This window comes from Phyllobates terribilis, unplaced genomic scaffold, assembly GCF_046119375.1.
Source record: "Phyllobates terribilis strain yellow unplaced genomic scaffold, ASM4611937v1 Scaffold_8__6_contigs__length_399053987, whole genome shotgun sequence".
NCBI lineage: Eukaryota > Metazoa > Chordata > Amphibia > Anura > Dendrobatidae > Phyllobates > Phyllobates terribilis.
The window spans coordinates 36,842,790-36,867,364 of record NW_027362768.1 but is presented as its reverse complement, the minus strand read 5'-3'; the positions used below and the strand labels follow the sequence as shown (position 1 = coordinate 36,867,364).

At 44.6% G+C, this 24,575-nt stretch overlaps 1 protein-coding gene across 3 annotated transcripts in view; it reads right to left on the bottom strand.

Annotated features, from left to right (window-relative positions):
- Positions 1-24,575, bottom strand: part of KCNT2 (potassium sodium-activated channel subfamily T member 2) — a 1,642,055-nt gene that overhangs the window by 236,691 nt on the left and 1,380,789 nt on the right. For 2 of the 3 annotated variants that reach the window (XM_073642937.1, XM_073642939.1), the window contains exons 22-23: positions 23,816-23,927; positions 5,635-5,736 (exon numbers count right to left, since the gene is read on the bottom strand). In XM_073642937.1, coding sequence (XP_073499038.1) covers positions 5,635-5,736; positions 23,816-23,927 — 214 coding nt within the window. The remainder of the gene's footprint in view (positions 1-5,634; positions 5,737-23,815; positions 23,928-24,575) is intronic. The other variant, XM_073642938.1, reaches the window with a different exon arrangement.

Sequence of the window (24,575 nt, the reverse complement as noted above, 5' to 3'; positions counted from 1 at the left end):
TTTGGGTCATTGTCCATCTGGGGTATGAAACGATGACCAATCAGTTTGGCTGCATTTGGCTGGATCTGAGCACACAGTATGGCTCTGAATACATCAGAATTCATTTGGCTGCTTCTGTCCTCTGTCACATCATCAATAAACACTAGTGACCCAGTGCCACTGGCAGCCATGCATGCCCAAGCCATCACACTGCCTCAGCCGTGTTTTACAGATGATGTGGTATGCTTTGGATCATAAGCTGTACCACGCCTTCGCCATACTTTTCTCTTTCCATCATTCTGGTAGAGGTAGATCTTGGTTTCATCTGTCCAAAGAATGTTCTTCCAGAACTGTGCTGGCTTTTTTTAGATGTTTTTTAGCAAAGTCCAGTCTAGCCTTTTTATTCTTGATGCTTATGAGTGGCTTGCACCGTGCAGTGAACCCTCTGTATTTACTTTCATGCAGTCTTCTCTTTTTGGTAGATTTGGATATTGATACGCCTACCTCCTGGAGAGTGTTGTTCACTTGGTTGGCTGTTGTGAAGGGGTTTCTCTTCACCATGAAGATTATTCTGCGATCATCCACCACTGTTGTCTTCTGTGGGCGCCCAGGTCTTTTTACATTGATGAGTCCACCAGTGCTTTCTTTCTTTCTTTCTCAAGATGTACCAAACTGTAGATTTTACCACTCCTAATATTGTAACAACTTCTCGGATGGGATTTTTCTGTTTTTGCAGCTTAAGGATGGCTTGTTTCACCTGCATGGAGAGCTCCTTTGACCGCATGTTTACTTCACAGCAAAACCTTCCAAATGCCAGCACCACACCTCAAATCAACTCCAGGCCTTTTATCTGCTTAATTGAGCATGACATAACGAAGGGATTGCCCACACCTGTCCATGAAATAGCCTTGGAGTCAATTGTCCAATTACTTTTGGTCCCTTTAAAAACAGGGTGGCACATGTTAAGGAGCTGAAACTCCTAAACCCTTCATCCAATTTTAATGTGGATACCCTCAAATGAAAGCTGAAAGTCTGAACTTCAACTGCATCTGAATTGTTTTATTTAAAATTCATTGTGGTAATGTCCAGAACCAAAATTAGAAAAATGTTGTCTCTGTCCAAATATATATGGACCTATCTGTACATTGTGGAAAATGAGTATTTGATAGACTGACGATTTTGCAAGTTTTCCCACCTACACAGAATGGAGAGGTCTGTAATTTTTATCATATGTACACTTATCTGTGAGAGACAGAATATAAAAAAAAACAACAGAAAATCACATTGTTTGATTTTTAAATAATTAAATTGCATTTTATTGCATGAAATAAGTATTTGATCACCTACCAACCAGCAAGAATTCTGGCTCTCACAGACCTGTTAGTTTTTCTTTATGAGACCGAAATAGAACTTTTTGGTATCAACTCCACTCGCCATGTTTTGAGGAAGAAGAAGGATGAGTACAACTCCAAGAACACTGTTCCAACTGTAAAGCATGGTGGGGGAAACATCATACTTTTGGGGTGGTTTCCCACAAAGGGAACAGGACGACCGCAGTGTAATTAAGGGAGGATGGATGGGGTCATATATCATGAGATTTTGGCCAACAACCTCCTTCCCTCAGTAAGAACATTGAAGATGAGTCGTGACTGGGTCTTCCAGCATGACAATGACCAGAAACACACAGCCAGGGCAGGAGGTGCTCTGTAAGAAGCAATTCAACGCCCTGGAGTGGTCTAGCCAATCTCCAGACCTGAACCCAATAGAAAGTCTTTGAAGGGAGCTGAAACTTAATGTTGCCCAGCAACAGCCCACATACCTCGAAGATCTGGAGAAGATCTGTAGGCCAAAATCCCTGCTGCAGTGTGCACAAACTTGGTCAAGAACTGCAGGAGATGTCTGATCTCTGAAAGTGCAAACACTGGTTTCTGTACCAAATATTCAGTTGTATTTTTCTATTGTATCAAATACTTATTTCATGCAATAAAATGCATATTAATTATGTAAAAATCATACAGTGTGATTTTCTGAATTATTTTTAGATTCTGTCTCTCACAGTTGAAGTGTACCTACGATAAAAATTACAGACCCCTGCATTTTTTGTAGGTGGGAAAACTTCAAAATTGGCAGTTTATCAAATTACCGTACTTTTTGGACTATAAGGCTGTGTGCCCATGATGCGTTTTTTAAGCGTTTTTTCAGCGGTATTTCCGCTGCAGAAATGCTTAAAAAACGTTTGGTAGAAGGCCTGCCATGTTCCCCAATGATAATCCGCATGTGATGTGCACATGCTGCGGAAATTTCCGCTGCGGATTATCATTGCAGGAAAAAAAGCACCACTGCCAATTATTTTGCGTTTGCGTTTTCGCTGCCATTGACTTTCATTGGAACGCATGGATTACGCATCACTGCATCTGTAGATGCGCATTCCATGCATTTCAATGTGCGGATGGTACCCGGGTCTGGAGGAGAGGAGACTCTCCTCCAGACCCGGGTACCATGGAACCTGTAAAAAAAGAATAAAATAAAAAATAAATATTATATTTACCTTCTGATCGCAACCGATGCGCTTGTCTTCGCTTGCCAGCAGATCGCGGTGGACTGAAGGACCTGCGCTGACGTCATTTAGTCATGTGACGGCAGGTCCTTCAGTGTACCGCGAGATTCCGGGAAGCCAGGACGGATCAAATAAAGACTCCGGGAGCCATCAGAAGGTAAGTATAGATTTATTTTTTAATTTTTTACCATTCTTTAAGGTCACACTATATAAATCCATGCCGTTTGCATGGATTTATATAGTGTGACCAAGTTGTCAAGCACTTTTCAAGTGATGCTAAAATCGCTTGGAAAGCGCTTGTCAACCAGCTTGCGGAAATGCATGTGAAGAACGCTTCACATCCGCTTGTCCCTGGCAGGAAAAACGCATGTACAATCCGCATTTGTTTTTTCTGACAGGGAGATGCAGAAATGCTCAGGAAAAAATCCGGAGCATTTCTGCATCGTGGGCAGATAGCCTAAGACACACTTTTTTTCTCCAAAATTTTGGAGGAAAGTGGGGGGTGCATCGTATAGTCCGATATATATATATATATATATATATATATACTGTGGCTGTATGTGGTGTTGGGGGAGCAGCAGCAGCGGAGGAGCGGGGCACAGGAGGCAGTAGCCTGCTGCTGCATCCTACACTGTACCCGCTGCTAAAGAAAATGAATATTCACTGCTCCACACGCCCATGGGCGTAGGAAGCAGTGAATATTAATTTTCAATAATAGCGCACACACTGTACTTGCAGAGCGGCTTCTGGTATGTATGGCACCCTTCATCCCTCCTCCTGGTATGTATGGCACCCTTCATCCCTCATTCAGGTATTGATATGCCCCCCCCATCCCTCATCCTGGTATGCTTGGCACCCCTCCATCCTGGTATGCTTGGCACTCCTATATCCTCGTATGCTTGGCACCCCCTGATCCCCATCATGCTGCAAACAAAAAATAAAAAATTATACTCACCTCCTCTCTGCACCACCGCTGCATCCTGCTCTGCTGCTAACAGGGATCTCACTGTGTGAGCCATGCATGGCGTAACAGCCATGCGTCCTCACACTGTGAGATGCTGTGCTGGAATAGTCACTGCTCCCCAAGCCGGGACTGTGTGTGTGGGGAGCAGTGACCCCTTAATAGCATGCACACTGTACCCGCGGTGCGGCTCCAGCAGTCTGTGTGCCCACTATTAGAGACCATGAATATTCACTACAACCCACTCCCATGGGTTGAAGTGAATATTCATGGTCTTTAATAGCAAGCACATGTGACCGCCGGCTGTAGTGTGAGCCACGCTGTGGGTACAGTGTACACACTAGTAAGGAGAGAGAATGGTCACTGCTCCCCACACACACAGTCCCAGTGTGGGGAGCAGTGACTATTCCGGCACAGCATCTCACAGGGTGAGGGCACATGGCAGTTACATCATGCGCGGCTCACACAGTGAGATCCCTGTCGGCAGCAAAGCAGGATGCAGAGGTGGTGCAGAGAGGAGGTGAGTACAATTGTTTATTTTTTTGTGTGCAGCATGATGGGTATCAGGTGGTGCCAAGCATACCAGGATAGAGGGGTGCCAAGCATACCAGGAAGAGGGATGAGGGGTGCCATATACATACCAGGATGAGGGCTGAAGGGTGCCATACATACCAGGAAGAGGGATGAGGTTGCCATACGTACCAGGATGAGGGATGAAGGGTGCATACATACCAGGATGAGGGGTACCATACATACCAGGAAGAGGGATGAAGGGTGCCATACATACCAGGAAGAGGGGTACCATACATACCAAGAAAAGGGATGAGGGTTGCCATACATTCCAGGAAGAGGGATGAGGGGGGCCATACATACCAGGAAGAGGGAAGAAGGGTGCCATACATACCAGGAAGAGGGATTAGAGGGGCCATACATACCAGGATGAGAGATGAAGGGTGCCAAACATACCAGGATGGGGATGAGGGGGTCATACATACCAGGAAGAGGGATAAGGGTGCCATACATACCAGGAAGAGGGATGAGGGAGGCCATACATACCAGGATGAGGGATGAAGGGTGCCATACATACCAGGATGAGGATGAGGGGGCCCATGCATACCAAGATGAAGGATGCAATACATACCAGGAAGAGGGATGAGGGGTGCCATACATACCAGGAAGAGGGATGAGGGGGGCCATACATACCAGGATGAGGGATGAAGGGGGCCATGCATACCAGGAAGAGGGATGAAGGGTGCCATAAATACCATGAATAGGGATGAGAGGGGCCATGCATACCAGGATGGTGATAAGGGGATTCTATAGCTCCAACATATTCCGCAGCACTTTACATTTTAGAGGTGACTTGTACAGACAATAAAAGACATTACAGAATAACAATCACATAAATCAACAGATACCAGGAGGAGAGAGGGTCCTACTCCCAAGCTTACAATCTATGAGGAAAATAATATAGACATATTTAACAAAATTCCCTATAATACTAAATGGTATAAAACTGTGGCAAACCTTTCTTAAAAAGTATTCAGTTGTACACATTTCGTCTATGTTTTAAGTGGTTCAATGCATAAATCGGGCACATATATACATTTGGATCAGTCTGCAAGTCGAATAGCATGGTATACATTTTTGCAGAGTAGTGTCGTCTCCTGCACATTTTAATACTCAATAGAGTAGATTTTCCTTGTGAATACTGTATTTAGGTCATAAAATCAGCTGTAATAGCAGCATTGTGTTTAAGTATTTGCAAAATCTCACTCCTACATTACTGAGAAAATCCATCATTTAAACTGACACACACTGCTGATTTCACACTGTGCAATGCAGAGATGAAACCTGCATTAAATCCACATTTTTGCCACAAAGTCTGCAATGAACTTCCCATAGTTTGATGCAAGTTTTGTTTCAAATCTGCACATAACTAAAAGAAACCAGTCTAATAATTCACCAAATCACCCTTTTCCATACATCTGCCCCACAGTATGTGCATTTTCTTTTAATTTTGCCAACATATGCATGTGAACAGTCTTACTTCATTTCCACATATTATGAATTGAATGCTATAATATAACACTTATTGTTTGCTCTAATAGATTTTCCCTGTATCGTTATGAAATACCTGATATAACAATGTATCTAACATGCTGATACTGAAAACTCTTCCAGCAGCAAATGGAAGGCGAAACATGAATGCCAGATTAGATCCACGTTCTCTCTCCTTCTGAAAAAAAGGAAAGAAGATAAAAAAAAAACATATGGCTTAGAAATTGGATTAATCAAATGAATGCATGTTTCTTTCTTATATTATATGTTGTAATATATGTTGATTCACAAGCTGTGAAGTCATCCCAACAGTGAGGAAGTTTTCATTGAAGTCATCATACGCTACACATTCCTTTTTGTGGTTGTGTAACATGGCATGGGACAGTGGCCGTCAGTGAAGTACTCGTGCTTCACGCCCTGGCACACTCCATGAAAATGGGGTCCTGGCTGGGTGTGTGGACTTTAGCTGTGGTGGTGATACGGACAGGACCAGGTGTTGCACAGTTCAATGAGAGAGGCCATAGTTCATAAAAAAAAGTATTTTTACTGAATAATAACTTTTTAGGAACTATGTACAACAAATGTCACTCTCGCTTTCCACTTCTCTTAGCTCTTCCCACAATGAGCTTTTGATGTTGCACATTTTCTGCACCATTTCTACACCTATTAAGTAAGATGGGTTACTTGCATTTTTTCGAAAAACTCACCAAAACCTCATTGTGAGAATGTAGCCTAAAGAAAAGTACAAAAAGCAGGAAAGGGGAAAAATGCAAATTAATGTGTATACCATAATTTGCGACTTTTTAGTTCCAGAAAGCTGGAATGATCAATCCCTCCATATGTTTAAACTAATTAACTGGTAAACTAATATTGTTTGACAATTACTTTTGACTTGTGTTGCAAGCAGTTTATAACTCTAAACAATAAAGCACATATTATATGCAAATTCTTTATGTATGAAGATTTATAATATTGCTTCTATAAAGAAAAGCTACTGAACAGCGGGAAACAGTAACTAACCCTCACATAGTACAATGAAGCCATTAACTATCTGACATATCAATCCTGTTTACATTCCATTATCACAAAATCCCACAAGTCATGCAAAGACGTCAGAAGTGTTGTTTAATGCCAGTGACATAAATTTTTAGCTGTAATTTAAAGCCGGAAATTACAAGACCTTCAAGGTGATTCATCTGCTGCTGATTTTCACCAAAAGCATCTTGACATCAAGCAACAGATGGGATAATAAATGTTAAACTCTCCAGTCCATTACCCATCTCGCTATTTCATTACACATTTGGATAAATAATTAATTAGACAAATTTAGATCGCCTTCAAACCAGTTTAATTGCTTGTAAATCAAAGATGTGGTTGAGAATAATGAAAAAAAAATAGTATATGGCCTTTCGTTAATATTTGATGATCAAATTCTCATACTGCTGCTTCATAAACAGCTTGGTTTATAGCTGAATTCATTTCTAAGATCAACAACTAAACTATTACCTATTTAATCTGTATTTTAAGGAACAAAAGCAATTATTGAAGAGGTTGTTTGCAGCCTATAAATCTCATCTAGAATTCCTCAGGGTGGGACTCAGCACATTGGATCTCTCTTTTGTTTTAACGGCTAAGTATAATTTTGCAACTCCATTTTTATTTCTTCAGTGTCTTAAAAAATAAAAATGAAACAACTTTGCAAACAGTTTTGAGAAAAAAAAAAAAGCATCATTTTCTGTATACAGCATCTTTGCATCCATGTCTGGTTATAGACTGCAAACAATGTGTAGTCTCATCCTGCAGTCATATTTTTTTTACGCACCCCTTTCTACTCTGTAAATTTACAAAAGAGGGAACTATTACGGTGCTTTCACATTACACTTATCTTCACATTCATGGGTCCCATCGGGGTTTGCGTTCGAACACACCCAGCAAAACGAGATTCACATGTATGTGCCGACAGGGCAATAACTATAATGATGCAGTAGACTGTATCTGGGTGTCCGCCTCAAGTAGGCGTATACGCACAAAAATGATGCACAGTAGAGCACACATTCATTCTGCCGGCACCATTATAGTCTATAGCCCCGTTGGTGCATACGTCCAAATCCCATTTTGCAGCATTGTTCTAATGCAAGCCACGACGGAACCCAGCAATGTGAAGTTAAGTACAATGTGAAAGCACCACAATGGTTCTTTCATTTTTGCAGATTTACACGTAGGTCTGGAGCTAGAGCTGTATACACAATATGGCAGTATATTTCTGAACAAGAATATATAGTGTTGCTCTGTCCATTATTTTACATGCATTTGAGTACTAAAACAAATAGATGCATACATCCTAAATCTATATTCTCTGTTAGGCAGGTTTCACATGTCTGATATTTACAGTCTGAGAGTAGACCATAATGCCCAGTCTCTTTCAATCTAGTTTCATAGCATACTAGGTTAAGTTCCTAAGGGGTAACATCTCTCTTTGTGGAGAGAGACATGTCTGACATGCCAGTGTAAGGAGACTTATAGGCTGTGAAATGCTCCTCTGGAACATTTAATATTCAGAGAGGAGAAGGACTTCAACTCTAGTGCCACCTATTACAAGTAGCAATCCTAAAAGCCAATATCAACTATCTAACGAGCCTTGTCACATGACTTGGGAGAAATGTCAAACCAGATCTCTAGCTTTGCAATGAGGAAGGGTAACAACTAGTGATGAGCGAGCATGCTCTCTACTGCTCGGTGCTCGCCAGAGCATCTCACTGCTCGAGATGCTTGGCGCTCGCCGAGTATTTCCGGGGTTGCTCGGCGGGAGCTCAGTTTCCCTCCCTACATGTTTGGCACTCTTTAGAGCGCAAATGAACATGCACGAATTGTCTGCCACACACTGTAATGCCGCAGCCATGTGGGTTGTGGCATTACAGTGATTGGCTGGCCACACAACGTCATCAAGTCTTTATCAGACCTGGCGTTGCCATGCTCGTCACAGTCTACCACGGAATCAGGCAGTGTAGGGAGACCTGCTGCTGAGCTAGGAGGAGACTTGCTTGTTTCTTAGTTAGTGTAGGTATACCAAAACATATTCTACACATATGCATCTCAACTAGCAGTCCTTCTGAAGACTAATCCAGATACATAGATATCAGTGCTAGGCAGGCAGGCAGGGTATATAGCAGACTGCAGTGCATATAGCAAGAGGGTCCATTCCAGTTCTATCTGCTGGTGCTTTACAGATATTTCTAGAAATAGCCCCAGGTATCAGGGGCCAGGAATAATTTTTCTGGGATCTTAATCCTGATTAATTGGTTAAAAAGCAATCCAGAGAACCCAATTTTTCTGCTCCATTTGCTTGTTGGCACTGGAGAATACAGTCAGATCCTTTCCATATTACAGCGCTAAAAATCCATCTATTTAAAACTGTGGTTTGTCAGTCACACGGATTACAGGATCACATATGATTGTGCTGAAAATTCTGCCATTTATGGCCTCCATTGAAATTTTGTTGCAGTGTGTTAGCAAAGTTATTGATACCAGTTCGCTGTTAAAAATAGTTACCTACAAGCCAGCTATTTAAAATTGTGGTATGTCCGTCACACGGATCACATATAAGCTCGCTGAAAATTCTGCCATTTCTGACCTCGATTGAATTTTAGTTGCAGTGTGTTAGCGAAGTTATTGACACCAGTTTGCTGTGAAAAATATTAAACTACAGGCCAGCTATTTAAAACTGTGGTTTTCCGTCACACGTATCACATATAAGTGTGCTCCAAATTCAGGCATTTCTGGCCTCCAATGAAATTTTGTTGCAGTGTGTTAACAAAGTTATTGACACGAGGTCGCTGTTAAAATAGAAACCTACAGGCCAGCTATTTAAAACTATGGTTTGACATCACACGTATCACATATAAGTGTGCTCCAAATTCAGGCATTTCAGGCCTCCTTTTAAATTTTGTTGCAATGTGTCAATGAAGTTATTCACATGAGGTCGCTGTTAAAAATATTTGTCTAAAGGCAAGCTATTTAAAGCTGTGGTTTGTCAGTCACTCGGATCACATATACAGTACAGACTAGTGATGAACGAGCAAGCTCGCCACTGCTCAGTACTCACCCGAGCATCTCAGTACTCGAGTTGCTCGGAGCTCGCCGAGTACTTGCGCGATGCTCAGGCAGGGGCTCGGATCCCTGACCTGCATGTTTGGCGCTATTTAGAGCACCAATCATGCAGAGATTGTCTGCCACTCACTGTAATGTCACAGCCATGGTGGTTGTAGCATTACAGTGATTGCCCAAATCGATGGGAACAATGCTCACAGTGAAACATTAAAAGCCGGCAATTCATCAGCGGCATACACCGGTACCCGACAATTTAGAACAGAAAGAATAGAGCATCACACATAGATTAGATAGATAGAAACATGTCAGTCACATATATAATAAGTAGTGTTGAGCGAACATGCTCGACACTGCTCGGTACTCGCCCGAGCATCACGCTACTTGGGATGTTCGGCGAGCACCGAGCATTTCCGGGTTACTCGGGCGGGAGTTCGGGTCTCCGCCCTGCATTTTGGCGCTCTTTACAGAGCCAATGAACATGCAGGGATTGCCAGCCAGTCACTGTAATGCCGCAGCCATGTTGTTTGTGGGCATTACAGTGATTGGCTGGCCGCACAGCATCACCTCGAGTATTTAAAACCGGGCGCCGCCATCTTGGACACAGTCGCTCCGGATCAGACAGTGTAGTGACAGCGCTGCTGATTTAGGGAGTGATTTATCCTGCAAAATAGTTAGTGTAGGGTCTGTGAAGGCTGACAGATCAAAGAAACAGTCCTTCTCAGGACTAATATCCATCCCAGGTATATCAGGCAGGCAGGCAGGCAGGCTGTATAGGAGACGCAGTGGTTATACCAGCAAACGCTGCATTACAGTCCTGTGTGCTGCTCCTGTTGCTGAAATTGCTGGACTTAGCTCCAGGTCCCGGGGGCCAGGAAAAATCCTTTTTTTTTATCTAAATCCTCTTTTTTTTTTCCTCCTTCACAATGTACAAATACCCATCTTATTAACCTTTTGGTGCACCCCCCCCCCCCCAAAAAAAAAAGTGTGCCTCTGATTTTTCAGACACAAATATATCTGTTGAAAATAGTCTGGTGTAGGTCAGAGAAATAGAAGTGTGGTTTTGCAGTTCTATGGGCCATTTGTATCTAAAAAAAACAGTTTGAGTGTGTTGCTCACTGTTCAGCCGCAAATATATATATATTTTAAAAAGCCTGGTATACACCAGTAAATTATTACTGTGGTTTTGATGTTCCACGGTAAAACATCTCTATTATCCTGTCTTTGGCATTTTTTGCTGTATAAAAATAATAAGTGTCTCCCTGATTTTTCAGACACAAATATATCTGTTGAAAATAGTTTGCTGTAGGCCAGAGAGACAGAAGTGTGCTTTTGCTGTTCCACGGTAAAAAATCTCTATTATCCTGCTTTTTGCATTTTTTGCTGTAAAAAAAAAAAAATAGTGTCTCCCTGATTTTTCAGACACAAATATATCTGTTGAAAATAGTCTGGTGTAGGCCCGAGAAATACAAGTGTGGTTTTGCAGTTCCACGGTACAAACCTCTGTATTATCCACTTTTGGGCCATTTGTATCTAAAAAAAACAGTTTGAGTGTGTCGCTCACTGTTCAGCCGCAAATATATATATATTTTAAAAAGCCTGGTATACACCAGTAAATTATTACTGTGGTTTTGATGTTCCACGGTAAAACATCTCTATTATCCTGTTTTTGGCATTTTTTGCTGTATAAAAATAATAATAGTGTCTCCCTGATTTTTCAGACACAAATATATCTGTTGAAAATAGTCTGGTGTAGGCCAGAGAGACAGAAGTGTGCTTTTGCTGTTCCACGGTAAAAAATCTCTATTATCCTGCTTTTTGCATTTTTTGCTGTAAAAAAAATAAAAATAGTGTCTCCCTGATTTTTCAGACACAAAGATATCTGTTGAAAATAGTCTGGTGTAGGCCCGAGAAATACAAGTGTGGTTTTGCAGTTCCACGGTACAAACCTCTGTATTATCCACTTTTGGGCCATTTGTATCTAAAAAAAACAGTTTGAGTGTGTCGCTCACTGTTCAGCCGCAAATATATATATATTTTAAAAAGCCTGGTATACACCAGTAAATTATTACTGTGGTTTTGATGTTCCACGGTAAAACATCTCTATTATCCTGTTTTTGGCATTTCTTGCTGTATAAAAATAATAATAGTGTCTCCCTGATTTTTCAGACACAAATATATCTGTTGAAAATAGTCTGGTGTAGGCCAGAGAGACAGAAGTGTGCTTTTGCTGTTCCACGGTAAAAAATCTCTATTATCCCGCTTTTTGCATTTTTTGCTGTAAAAGAAAAAAAAATAGTGTCTCCCTGATTTTTCAGACACAAATATATCTGTTGAAAATAGTCTGGTGTAGGCCCGAGAAATACAAGTGTGGTTTTGCAGTTCCACGGTACAAACCTCTGTATTATCCACTTTTGGGCCATTTGTATCTAAAAAAAACAGTTTGAGTGTGTCGCTCACTGTTCAGCCGCAAATATATATATATTTTAAAAAGCCTGGTATACACCAGTAAATTATTACTGTGGTTTTGATGTTCCACGGTAAAACATCTCTATTATCCTGTTTTTGGCATTTTTTGCTGTATAAAAATAATAATAGTGTCTCCCTGATTTTTCAGACACAAATATATCTGTTGAAAATAGTCTGGTGTAGGCCAGAGAGACAGAAGTGTGCTTTTGCTGTTCCACGGTAAAAAATCTCTATTATTCAGGTTTTGGTAGTTTTTTCCGTAAAGAAAAACAGTAGTGTCTCCTGACTGTTGTGACACAAAAATATATCTGTTGAAAATAGTCTTGTGTAGGCCCGACATCCCAGTGTGGTTTCGCAGTTCCACAGGTCAAATCGCTGTACTATCCAGTTTTGGGCCTTTGGTATCTAAAAAAAAAGCAGTTTGAGTGTGTCGCTCACTGTTCAGCCGCAAATATCTCTATTTAAAAAAGTGTGGTCTACCCCAGTAAACAATAACTGTGGTTTTCCTCTTCCACGGTTCTAATCTACTCTTTATTACCCTTTTTCCATTGATAGTGCAAGAATAAGCTATTTTACTTCATTTACAATGGGCAAGGCGCGTGGCAAGGGACGTGGAAGTGGACGTTCTGGTGATGGTTCGTGTAGAGGACGGGGCCGTGGCCAAGGTGAAAATGTGCCACAACCAACAGCCACATCTTCTCGCTCCCACTTCTTGACCGAATTACTAGGGAAGCACAGAACAACACCAGTATTGAGAACTGATCAGTGTGAACAGGTTATTAATTGGATAGCAGACAATACTTCCAGTTACCTGGGCACCACCACCTCCGGTCTGTCTTCCACACGGTCAACTCTTAGTTGCCGTGAGTCTCGACCGCATACTCCTCCTCACCCTGATGCTCCTTCCTCCCACCATGCCGAGTGTCGTCAGACAGCAAGTGATCCCACACTTGGACACTCTGAAGAGCTGTTCACTGGTCCATTTCCATATTTGGGCCCCTCGCCTGATACGCTTGAAGTGGTGGAAGAGGAGATCCCATGTTGCGATGCCCAAATATTTGAACAGCCACGGCCACAGGAAGTCGACGTTGGCAATCAGTCACAAGAAAGAGGTGGACAATGACGAGACACAATTGCCAGGAAGTGAGGAGGAGGATCGTGGTGCGCAAGTGGAAGAGGAGGAGGTGGTGGATGATCTAGTAACTGACCCAACGTGGAAGGAGGACATGCAGAGTGAGGCCAGCAGCACACAGGGGGAGGGACGCAGAGTACCCCAACAGGCAGGAAGAAGCAGTGTGGTGGCCGCAGACAGAAGGCAGGCAACCGTTCCCCGTAACACCAACACGAGGGACGTTGCCAGTACAAGCGGTAGGTCTTCCAGAGTCTGGAATTTTTTTAAAGACTCTGCTGATAACCCCAAAAAGGTCATATGTTCCACCTGCCATGCCAGCATCAGCAGGGGTGACAAAACTACCAGCCTGACCACCACCAGCATGATCAGGCACATGGCAGCAAAGCACCCGACTTTGTGGGGCGAAACCCAGGGTCCACGACCAGTGTCAGCGGGTGTCACCACTGCTTCTTCCACTGTTGTACGTGCAATAGAACCCCCTGTTGTGTGTGCAAGGCAATCCCCTGTCCATACTGCATGTAAAGATGCCCCCTCCTCTAAGTCTTCACTTGCTAAGGCAGTTTCTCAAGAAACAGCATCAACGTCCACGTCCCACCGCAGCGTTCAATTGTCCATATCCCAGACCTTTGAACGAAAGCGGAAATTCGCAGCTAACGCTCCACAGGCCACAGTCCTAAATTCGCACATTTCACGACTGCTTGCATTGGAAATGCTGCCTTTTAGGCTGGTGGAGATGGAATCCTTCCGCAATCTTATGGCGGTGGCCGTCCCTCGGTACTCGGTCCCCAGCCGACACTATTTTGCCCGGTGTGCCATCCCCGCATTACCCAAAGCATCTGCCGTGCCCTCAACAACGCAGTTACTGGGAGAGTCCACCTGACAACGGACACGTGGACAAGTGCTTGTGGCCAGGGACGGTACATCTCTCTGACGGCACACTGGGTAAACATAGTGGAAGCCGGGACCCAGTCGGACCTTGGGACGGAACACATCCTCCCCACACCGAGGATTGCGGGCCCTATGTCAGTCAGAGTTGCCCCCACAGTGTACAGCTCCTGCGCATCCTCCTCCTCCTCCTCCTCCTCATGTTCAGCCTCCATCTCAGATATCACCACATCAGTTACAAGCTGGAAGCATTGAAGTACTGCCTCCGCCAAGCGGCAACAGGCAATGCTGATACTCATAAGCTTAGGTGATAAACCTCACACTGCTTGTGAGTTGTGGACAGCTGTGAAAGAGCAGGCAGATCTGTGGCTGAGACCGCTGAACCTACATCACGGCATGGTCGTGTGTGACAATGGCCGTAACCTGGTGGCGGCTCTGAGGCGTGGTGAGATCACACACGTACCATGCCTGGCTCATGTGCTTAACCTCGTGGTTCAGCGGTTTCTTAAATCGTACCCCGAGTTGCCAGATGTGCTCGTGAAAGTACGCCGCCTGTCAGCTCATTTTCGCAAGTCGGCTACAGCTTCCGCCGCCCTTGCTGTGTTGCAGCAGCGTTTGCAGCTTCTGGCACACCGACTGGTGTGTGATGTCCCCACAAATTGGAACTCTACCCTCCACATGTTGCAAAGGATTTGTGAGCATAAGAGAGCAGTTGTGGAGTACCAGCTGCAACAAGGCCGTCGATATTCAGGTCAGACACCACATATAAGACCTCAGGAGTGGACCTGGATGTCCGACATATGTACCATCCTGACAAACTTTGAGGAGGCCACCAAGATGGTGAGTGGCGATGACGCCATCATTAGTGTCAGCATCCCACTTGTCTGTCTTTTGCAACGCTCTCTGCAGAGAATTAAAGAGGAGGCATTGCAGTCAGAGTATGATGAGATGGATCAAGAAGCCGTAGCGGGCGATTACACACAGCCCAGCCTCATCTCATCCCAACGTGCACTGGGGGACAATGAGGGAGAGGAGGAGGAGGAGAAGGAGGAGGAAGAACAGGAGCTGCTATCATGCGTTGCAGACGGTAGTACCTGTACAAGTGTCATACCGTCGGTTCAGCGTGGGTGGCCTGAGGACAGGGGGGAAGAGGAAGAGGAGGAGGAGGTGGAGGAGGAGAGCATGGTCAGTCGTCATCTTGGTGAGGACACGGAAATCTTGCCCGTTACCAGTCTGGCACGCATGGCTGACTTTATGTTACGCTGCCTTAACCGTTACCCTCGCGTTGTCAAAATGTTGTGAGACAGTCATTACTGGTTGGTGACACTTGTAGACCCCCGCTACAAGGAGAACTTTCACTCTCTTATTCCTGAGGTGAAGAGGTCTACAAAAATGGGGCAATACCAGAAGGCCCTTGCTGCAAATTCCCATCTGAACACGCTAGCGGCAGAGGTCACAGTTCGTTGTCCAACCAAGGTGTACAGGCGAGAGAGATGCAACTCCAATCCAGCAGAGGCAGGGGAACACTGTCAACGTTCAGGGACAGTTTTCTAACACCCGCCCAGCTTACAGGCCCTGAGGCGCGGGGTACTCTCACAAGGAGTGGAAAGTTTCAAAAGATGGTGAGGGAGTACCTTGCCGATTGTACCAGCGTCCTCGGTGATTCCTCTGTGCCTTTTAATTATTGGGTATCCAAGCTGGACACTTGGAATGAACTCGCTCTGTACGCCTTGGAGGTCCTGGCCTGCCCTGCCGCTAGCGTGTTATCGGAGCGTGTTTTTAGTGCCGCTGGGGGAATTATAACTGATAAGCGCACTCGCCTGTCAACGGACAATGCTGACAAGCTGACCCTTATCAAAATGAACAAGGGCTGGATTGGGCCAGACTTCTCATCACCACCAAATGACAGCAGAGTAACATAAAGTCAAATCCACTGTGTTATTTCGGGAGGTGTATTCACATGCACCGCTTCACACCCACACATGGGTATATGCTTCCTCGTTTCGGCTGTTTAATCTTCTTCTCCTTATCCTCAGCCTCCACCACCACTATACCACCAGGGTGCCAGCATTGCAAGTTCCTCCGTCCTAATTTTTGGCAGCTTTTGCTGGGAAAGCATAAGCAAATACCATGGGACACCCACTCCCCAATAATGGGACTTATGTTTGTAATATGCTGTACTGCATGGCTCTTGTAAGGGGCATTGCAAGTTGCTCTGTCCTAATTTTTGGCAGCTTTTGCTGGGAAAGCATAAGCAAATACTATGGGAGACCCACTCCCCAATAATGGGACTTGTGTTTGTAATATGCTGTACTGCATGGCTCTTGTAAGGGGCATTGCAAGTTGCTCCGTCCTAATTTTTGGCAGCTTTTGCTGGGAAAGCATAAGTAAATACTATGGAAGACCCACTCCCCAATAATGGGACTTATGTTTGTAATATGCTGTACTGCATGGCTCTTGTAAGGGGCATTGCAAGTTGCTCCGTCCTAATTTTTGGCAGCTTTTGCTGGGAAAGCATAAGCAAATACTATGGGAAACCCACTCCCCAATAATGGGACTTATGTTTGTAATATGCTGTACTGCATGGCTCTTGTAAGGGGCATTGCAAGTTGCTCCGTCCTAATTTTTGGCAGCTTTTGCTTGCAAGGCATAAGCAAATACTATGGGACACCCACTCCCCAATAATGGGACTTATGTTTGTAATATGCTGTACTGCATGTGACGCGCCCCCTGGGCCATGTGTACACGTGTGTGGGATACCCGGTGCCGGGTCTCTGGGGTCTGTAGTCTCCGTGGCGGTGACCCGGTCCCGTGGCTCAGGCTGGTCAAACCAGTGGCAATCTTTCTTAGGTTTTGAGGTTAATTGTCCGACTGCGCCACCCGTGGATTGCGGTCAGGGAGTACCACCGCTGCGAGCCAGACCGCTGAGGCTGGTGTTGTGTGCGCAGCATAAAATGGGATAACTCCCCTCGGGAGGAGTATAGCCTCAGGGCAGTGAGTGTGGATGATGGGGGTGATGGTGCACGAGCGCAGCAGGAATGACTCAGAGTCTTTGCAGTGCAGTTCAGGGTCTTTACTGATGATTATAAGGTAGGCCCTCCCGGGAGTACTGGCTAGAATAAGAGGCCTGGTCAGTCTGTGAGCAAGCAGGAGTTCCCCTGGCCAGGTGGAGTTGTAGGCCTCCCCGTCTGTCTGCACTCTTCCTGGCTACCTTGCTGTAAGCGGGTAGAAGTAGCCCACGTCCCTGAGTGTACCGTGTAGTGCTCACCCGTATGGCTGGTGACTTGGGGCCTTCTGTTAGCCTCCGCTCCACGACGGCGGTGCTGGTCCCTTGCTTGTGACTGAGCCTCCGGGCTTCTATGGCCAGAGGACCTGAAATCCCCTGCCGGCTGGTTTCTGCTGCTGGATATATAAGTCCTCACAGCTTCGGACTCCTGTGTCCGGTTCCTATTGTCTTCTGCCAGGGCGAGCTCTGCTCAGCTTCCAGCCCCTCGTCTTTAGCTCCTAGCTCCTACAGAGCTCCTTGCTGTTACTTTCCCTTGCTCTCACTCTGACTCTGACTGTTCTCTGTTCTCTGACTCACTCAACCCCACCCCAGATCCAGTTTATGAGGGCAGAATTCTCCCCTCCCAGGACTGGGGCAGGAGGATGTTGCATGTTTAAGGGATCCTGACCAGGAAACCTCCCACTTGCTCTCCGACGTAATCTCTATTACTGTGGTGACCAGACCCCTGGGGTGCCACATATGGCTCTTGTAAGGGGCATTGCAGTTCCTCATAATTTTTGGAAAGCATTCCATTCACTGCTTAGGCCAACAGTGCACAGGAGACCCAGTTGCTATAAATGGAAAAAAAGGTTTAGTTAATGCCCTCTGACCTCCATGTCATTTCCAAGGGGCATTGGAGTGCCTCGAAATTTTTGGTAGGCATTGCACTCACTGTATGCCCTATAACTGTGTAGCCAAACCGCTCCTTTTGTTACAGAAACATATCCTACAAGACATATCTGGTTGACTGGCCTGATATTGATGTGAATGGTCCCTGTTCCTCCTGCTCTTTCTCCTTTGCCACTACCTCATCCATCATTTATTACCTGAAGCTTTGTTTTAACGGGAGTCATAGAACTTGGATAGTAGCAGGAAAACATCCAGCAATCCTCGGAGGAGGTAGGATATGCGCCAAAACGCTGACCTCCTCAGGAATAGCCGCTACTACATACATGCGCTTGCATTACAACAAAACAAAGCAGATGCTAACTTCCATCATCCTCATCATGCTCCTCACCTTGGCACTCTCAACTCCCCTGATGGAGAAGCCAGGGAGGAGTCTGATAGTCTGGTGGGCTCGGCCAATGCTGCCCTAAAGCAGGCCAGGCTAAGAAAAGTGTGGGAAAGGTTACCGGTACAAATAGGGGTGGCTGGGGACCGAGTATTGACACCCAGCCACCCCCTGGAGGCTGGGGAGCAAGCGGGGACACCCGGCCACCAGGCGGCTGGGGACTGAGTATGGACACCAGGCCGCCGACACAGCCATGGCGTGGTGGCCAGATTCCGCCTCCACATGCCTAAAAGGCCCAATTTAAAGTGCAAGCATGCAAGCAGTATGGTATTGCAGCCTGGGGGTGGGTGGGTGGCAGGCTGCATACTTGCGCTTGCATTGCAAGGAATGGGAAAGGTACAATTGAACACTGCCCTGGGACAAGGACTTGAATGGGGATAGTTGCAAGTCTGCAACGACAGGTGCAAGGTGGGAGGCATCTTCGCATGTACCATGAACAGGGGTTTGGCATGCACACACTACAGCGGAATAGGCTCTCCTTCCCACTAAATGCACTGGGGAGGGCACAGGTAATGTTTTGGTATACGCGCTTAATCTTATGTATAAGGCACACCAGGACAAATAGGGCGGCTGGGGACTGAGTATGGATACCTCGCTGCCGAAGCAGCCATGAGGTAGTGGCAAGCTTCGGCCTCCTCTAAACTAAAAGGCCCCATTTCAAGTGCAAGCTAGCAGTATGAATTGCAGTCTGGGGGTGGGTGGGTGGCAGGCTGCACACTTACACTTGCATTAAAAGAAAACATAGCAGATGCTAACTTCTGTCATCATCATCATGATCCTCACCTTGGCACTCTCAACTCCACCGATGGAGAAGTCAGGGCCCACCGGAGGAGTCTGGTTCTCTGGTGGGCTCGACCAATGCTGCCTAAAGCAGGCCGGGCTAAGAAAAGTGTGTGGGGGGATGTTCCAAGGAGAAATGGGGGCGGCTGGGGACCGTTTATGGACACCCGACTGCCCCCAGGCGGCTGGGGACCGTGTGGACTCTCGGCCGTGGGGCGGCTGGGGACTGAGTATGGACACCCGGCCGCCGGGCGGCTGGGGACTGAGTATGGATTCCAGGCCGCCAACACAGCCATGACGTGGTGGCCAGATTCCGCCTCCACATGCCTAAAAGGCCCAATTTCAAGTTCAAGCAAGCAAGCAGTATGGTATTGCAGCCTGGGGGTGGGTGGGTGGCAGGCTGCATACTTGCGCTTGTATTGCAAGGAATGGGGGAGGTACAATTGAACACTGCCCTGGGACTAGAACTTGCATGGGGATAGTTGCAAGTCTGCATCTTCTGATGCGGCAAGGATCACTTATGATGGGCACACTTTTAGATAGTGACCTGGGAGTCAGACATGCTTCCAGGGGTCTTCCCCATGCTGTTCCCATGTCTTTTCAGCACTTTATGCATGTGTCACACAGCACATGGCCAGATAAGGTTGTAAAATGTTAAAATGACATTTCCCGGTGAATGCATTTGTCATAGTTGAAAGCAATACAAAAGTGCAAAAACGCATGAAAAATGCTACTTGTGAACATAGCCAAAGGTGTGGAGGAGTATTTTTGTTTTTGGTCATTTATTTTAACTTATACACAAGTCTTTTCCCTGGAAAGGATGTTCCTTAACATATTTCACAGGAAAAAAAGTTTCACTTTCATTTTATTGTGAGCCTGTAAAAGTGGCTTAATACCTCTGACCACATTGTTGACAGCAGTGACCTGGGGGTCAGAAATGCTTCCTGGGGCGATCCTCATGCTGTCCCCATGTCATTTGAGCACTGTCACTATCGTTTTGGGCACTTGTTAGGCTTTTAAAAGACTGCCGGGGGTGCCACCGCAAAAATGCTCGAGTCTCCCATAGACTAACATTGGGCTCGTTGCTCGGGTCGAGCACCCGAGTATCACGGCGAGCTCGGCCCGAGCTTCGAGCACCCGAGCATTTTAGTGCTCGCTCAACACTAATAATAAGTACAGTGACAATGTTGGTTACTATACTTGTCATTTAGTGTTAAAATAAAGGATCTATCAAAAAATAAATTGGCGTGGGGTCCCCTGTAATTTTAGTCTCTAGCGGAGGTTAAGCAGATGGCTGGGGCAGATGTTTGAAGCCTGGGAAGGGGGTAATACTCACGGAGCTTCCCAGACTACTAATATCAGCCCCCAGCTGAAAACCTAGCCTTTACTAGCTATTAAAATGGGGGACGCAAAAAAAAAATTTATTTTTATGACTATGAAAATTGTAAATTCACACTGAAGGCATCAAAACTATGAATTAACTAACACATGTGGAATTATATACTTAACAAAAAAGTGTGAAACAACTGAAAATATGTCCTATATTGTAGATTCTTCAAAGTAGCCACCTTTTCCTTTTTTTTCCGAGACCCGTAGCGTCTCCATTTTTAGTGATCTGGGGCTGAGTGAGGGCTTATTTTTTGTGAGCCGAGCTTATGTTTTTATTGATACCATTTTGGGATAAATTGATGTTTTGATAGCCTGTTATTGCATTTTATTGAAATGTTGCGACAACCAAAAATACGTAATTTTGCCTTCAAATTTTTTTTCTTGCTATGCCGTTTACCGATCGGATTAATTATTTTCTTATATTGATAGATCTAGCGATTATGAACGCGGCGCTACGAAATATGTGTATGTGGGAATTTTTTTTTATTATTTTATATTGAATGGGGCGAAAGGGGGTGATTTAAACTACATTATTTTTTTAATTTTTTTATAATTTTAAAACCATTTTTTTTACACTTTCTGCATGCTTCAATAGTCTCCATAGGAGACTAGAAGCTGCAGTTTCCTGATCGTTTCTGCTGCATACAGGCGATGAGCAGATCGCCTGTATGCAGGAGAAATGCTCCTATGCTTTGAGTGCCGACCACTAGGTGGCGCTCATAGCTAGCGAGACATGACAACCATAGGTGTCTGCTGCAGTCCCCGGGTTGCCATGCCCACCCATCAGTGACCCGCGATCACAAGACGGGGTCACTGATGGGTGGGGCTATGGCCGAGCTTCCGGCACGGCGCTGTTAAATGCCGCTTTCAGAGATTGACAGCGGCGTTTAACTGGTTAACAGCCGCTGGTGGATCACGATTCCAATCCTCTGTGATTCCTCTGTGCTTTAAAATTACTAGGTATCCAATCTGGACACATGGAATGAACTGGTCTCTACGCCTTGGAGGTCCGGCCCTGCCCTGCCGCTAGCAGGTTTTTAGTGCCCCCGGTGGAATTATAACCGATAGGCGCATCCACCTGTCAACTGAAAATGCTGACAGGCTGACTCTTATAAAAATGAACAAAGGCTTAATTGCACCAGACTTCTTAACACCACTGAATGATAACAGCGTAACCTAAACTCAAAAACAGTGTCTTTTTTTGGGAGGTCTAATTCTATTCCCATGATCCTCTGTCTTCACACCCAGACATGGGTATACGCTTTCTGATTTTGTCTATTTGCTCCTCCTTATCCTCATCATCCATCACCATATCATTCACCACCATATCTACCCTATCACCTCTTCTATGTGTCTTGCATCAGGCATTGGAGTTCCTCCAAATTTTTGGCAGCTTTTGCATTTACTGCATAGGCAAACACTATGGGAGACCCACTTCCTTATAATGCGAATATTGTTTTTAGGAGGCTCTCCGACCTCTACATCTCTTCCAAGGGGCATGGGAGTTCCTCCAAATTTTTGGCAGCTTTTGCATTCACTGCGTAGGCAAACACTATGGGATACCCATTTCCTAATAATGGGAACATTGTTTTTAGCAGGCTCTCCGGCCTCTACATCTTTTCCAAGGGGCCTTAGAGTGCCTCCAAATTTTTGGCAGCTTTTGCAGTCACTGCATACACAATAACAGCATAGGAGACCCACTTGCTAACAATGGGAACAACAAAGCCTGGCCTGCTGATGGGTCTCTAAGAATAGAGAGGGCTGACTTCTGACCCTTTAAGAATAGTAAGGGCCACCTGATGGCCCTATAAAAATAGGCTTTGTGACTTTCAGAGTCCCTCCATCATAAATGAAACAGGATGTATAGGAAGATGTGTCAAACACCACATGGCCAGTTATGGTTGTAAAATGTTAAAATTTCATTTCCCAGTGAATGCATTTGTCTTGGTTGAAAGCAATGCAAAAGTGCAAAAACACATCAAAAATGCTATGTGTGAACATAGCCCAAGGTGTGAAGGAGCAATTTTGTATATTTATTTTCCCTTATATTCTAGTCATTACCCTAGAAAGGATGTTTATTTACATATTTCCCAGGAAAATCCATTTTGATTTCGTTTTTGTATGTTTTAGTGAGTCCGTAAAAGTGGCGTAATACCTCTGACAACGCTGTTGACAGCAGTGACCTGGGAGTCAGAAATGCTTCCAGGGGTCTTCCCCATGCTGTTCCCATGTCATTTGAGCATTGTTCCCATCGATTTGGACAATTTTTAGGCCCTCTGCAGACCGCCAGAGGGAGCCACCAGAAAAATGCTTGAGTTTCCCATAGACTTACATTGGGCTCATTGCTCGGGTCGAACACCCTAGCATTCCAATTTGCTCGACCCAAGCATCGAGTATTCCAATTTGCTTGACCCCAGCATCGAGCACCCCGGCATTTTAGTGCTCGCCCATCACTAGTAACAACCTGAAACACATGTCTGCAAATAGATATTCTGGTTTGCCTTATAATCTAAATCATGTGAAAAGGATAATTAAAGTGTTGATATTGACTTTTAGGATTGCTACTTTCAATAGGTGGCACTTAAGTTCAAGTTTTCTTCATCTCTGAAGAGGCAATTTATATAGTCTATTCCTGACAGTTATTTTCTGACTTGTTGGTGTCCATCTCTTTGCTCTGATTCTCTTTCTCTGGACTGTTACAGCCTGTCTTCTCTCCAAGTGACTGTTCTTGGATCGCTTCCTGACTATTTTATTCCTGCATCAGCACTATTACTGCCTCCAATTTGTGTCTATTCTGAGGACCATTACTTATCAATCTTCTTGCAGCCAACTCTATATCACTCTGTATGGGCTATGGATGAAGACCAGCAGATTCTTCATACTTCGCCCCCCAGTGCAGCCAATGCCTAAAGGATTATGGTTTAGAGAAAACACATCTAACAAATGTGACCATATTTTATTCAGAATAATGGATTATACTGTATTATGATATTCATTAGGTGCAAGACATAGATATACCTGTTTGTAGACTGCAGACAACAGAAAACAAAGCTCTTAACAGATCTAACATAATTTATGTTCGGAAGACACTTTAGAACATTTTTACACATATAGATAAACCATTACACCTTAGTGGTTATGTTATTATTTAATTCTCTTACCTTCTCAAGCTTAGAGAGAGCTAAAGAATAACAGTCCTTTGCCCTAAACTGCATGAACCTCATATTTGCTGGATGTGTTAGCTCTGTGATGATGCTGAGACTTGAAAATAACCTAAGCAAAAGAAAGACATATTTACATTTTTAAAAATATATTAAATAGCTACTATTTCCTAGTAGAATTATAATGAAGGCATATACAAAAAGTTCTTTTAATTTTCCATATGAAAATGATTTATCTTTCCTGTCTTGGAAATTTTTAGTGCCACCATTTTTTTGAAACAATGCTAAATACAACTGTTCAAGACTGCAGCTTGACAGACAACAAGCCAATAGCCTAGATTGATTAACACTAATAACTACTATCATGGCTTATCAAGTAGCGTCTGTAATCTACCTTATGAACCACAATAATGAAAAGCAACAAGGCATGTGAAAACTACACTTTTGCCTTTTCCTCCTTGACTATTAAAGGGTTGTGCCCTCTCCTCTTCCTTTTTCAGGAGCACACTGCTCCCCTATTGACTTCCTGATAGCTGAGTGGGTGGACCTTCTATTTGAGTGACAGTTCAGTCAAGCAGCATAGTCACACCATTGGCCTGAAGTTTCTCACTTATGAAGCTGCAATATAAGTTAGTCTTGCTTCAAAAGCATTGTGATCATGACAACTGGCTATGGTAAACTAGGTTCCCCTGATCCTTCCGTCAGCTGAACTGTGAGCAGTTCTATTGAGCGGCTTCTGAGCTACTGCCGAGCGCCATTC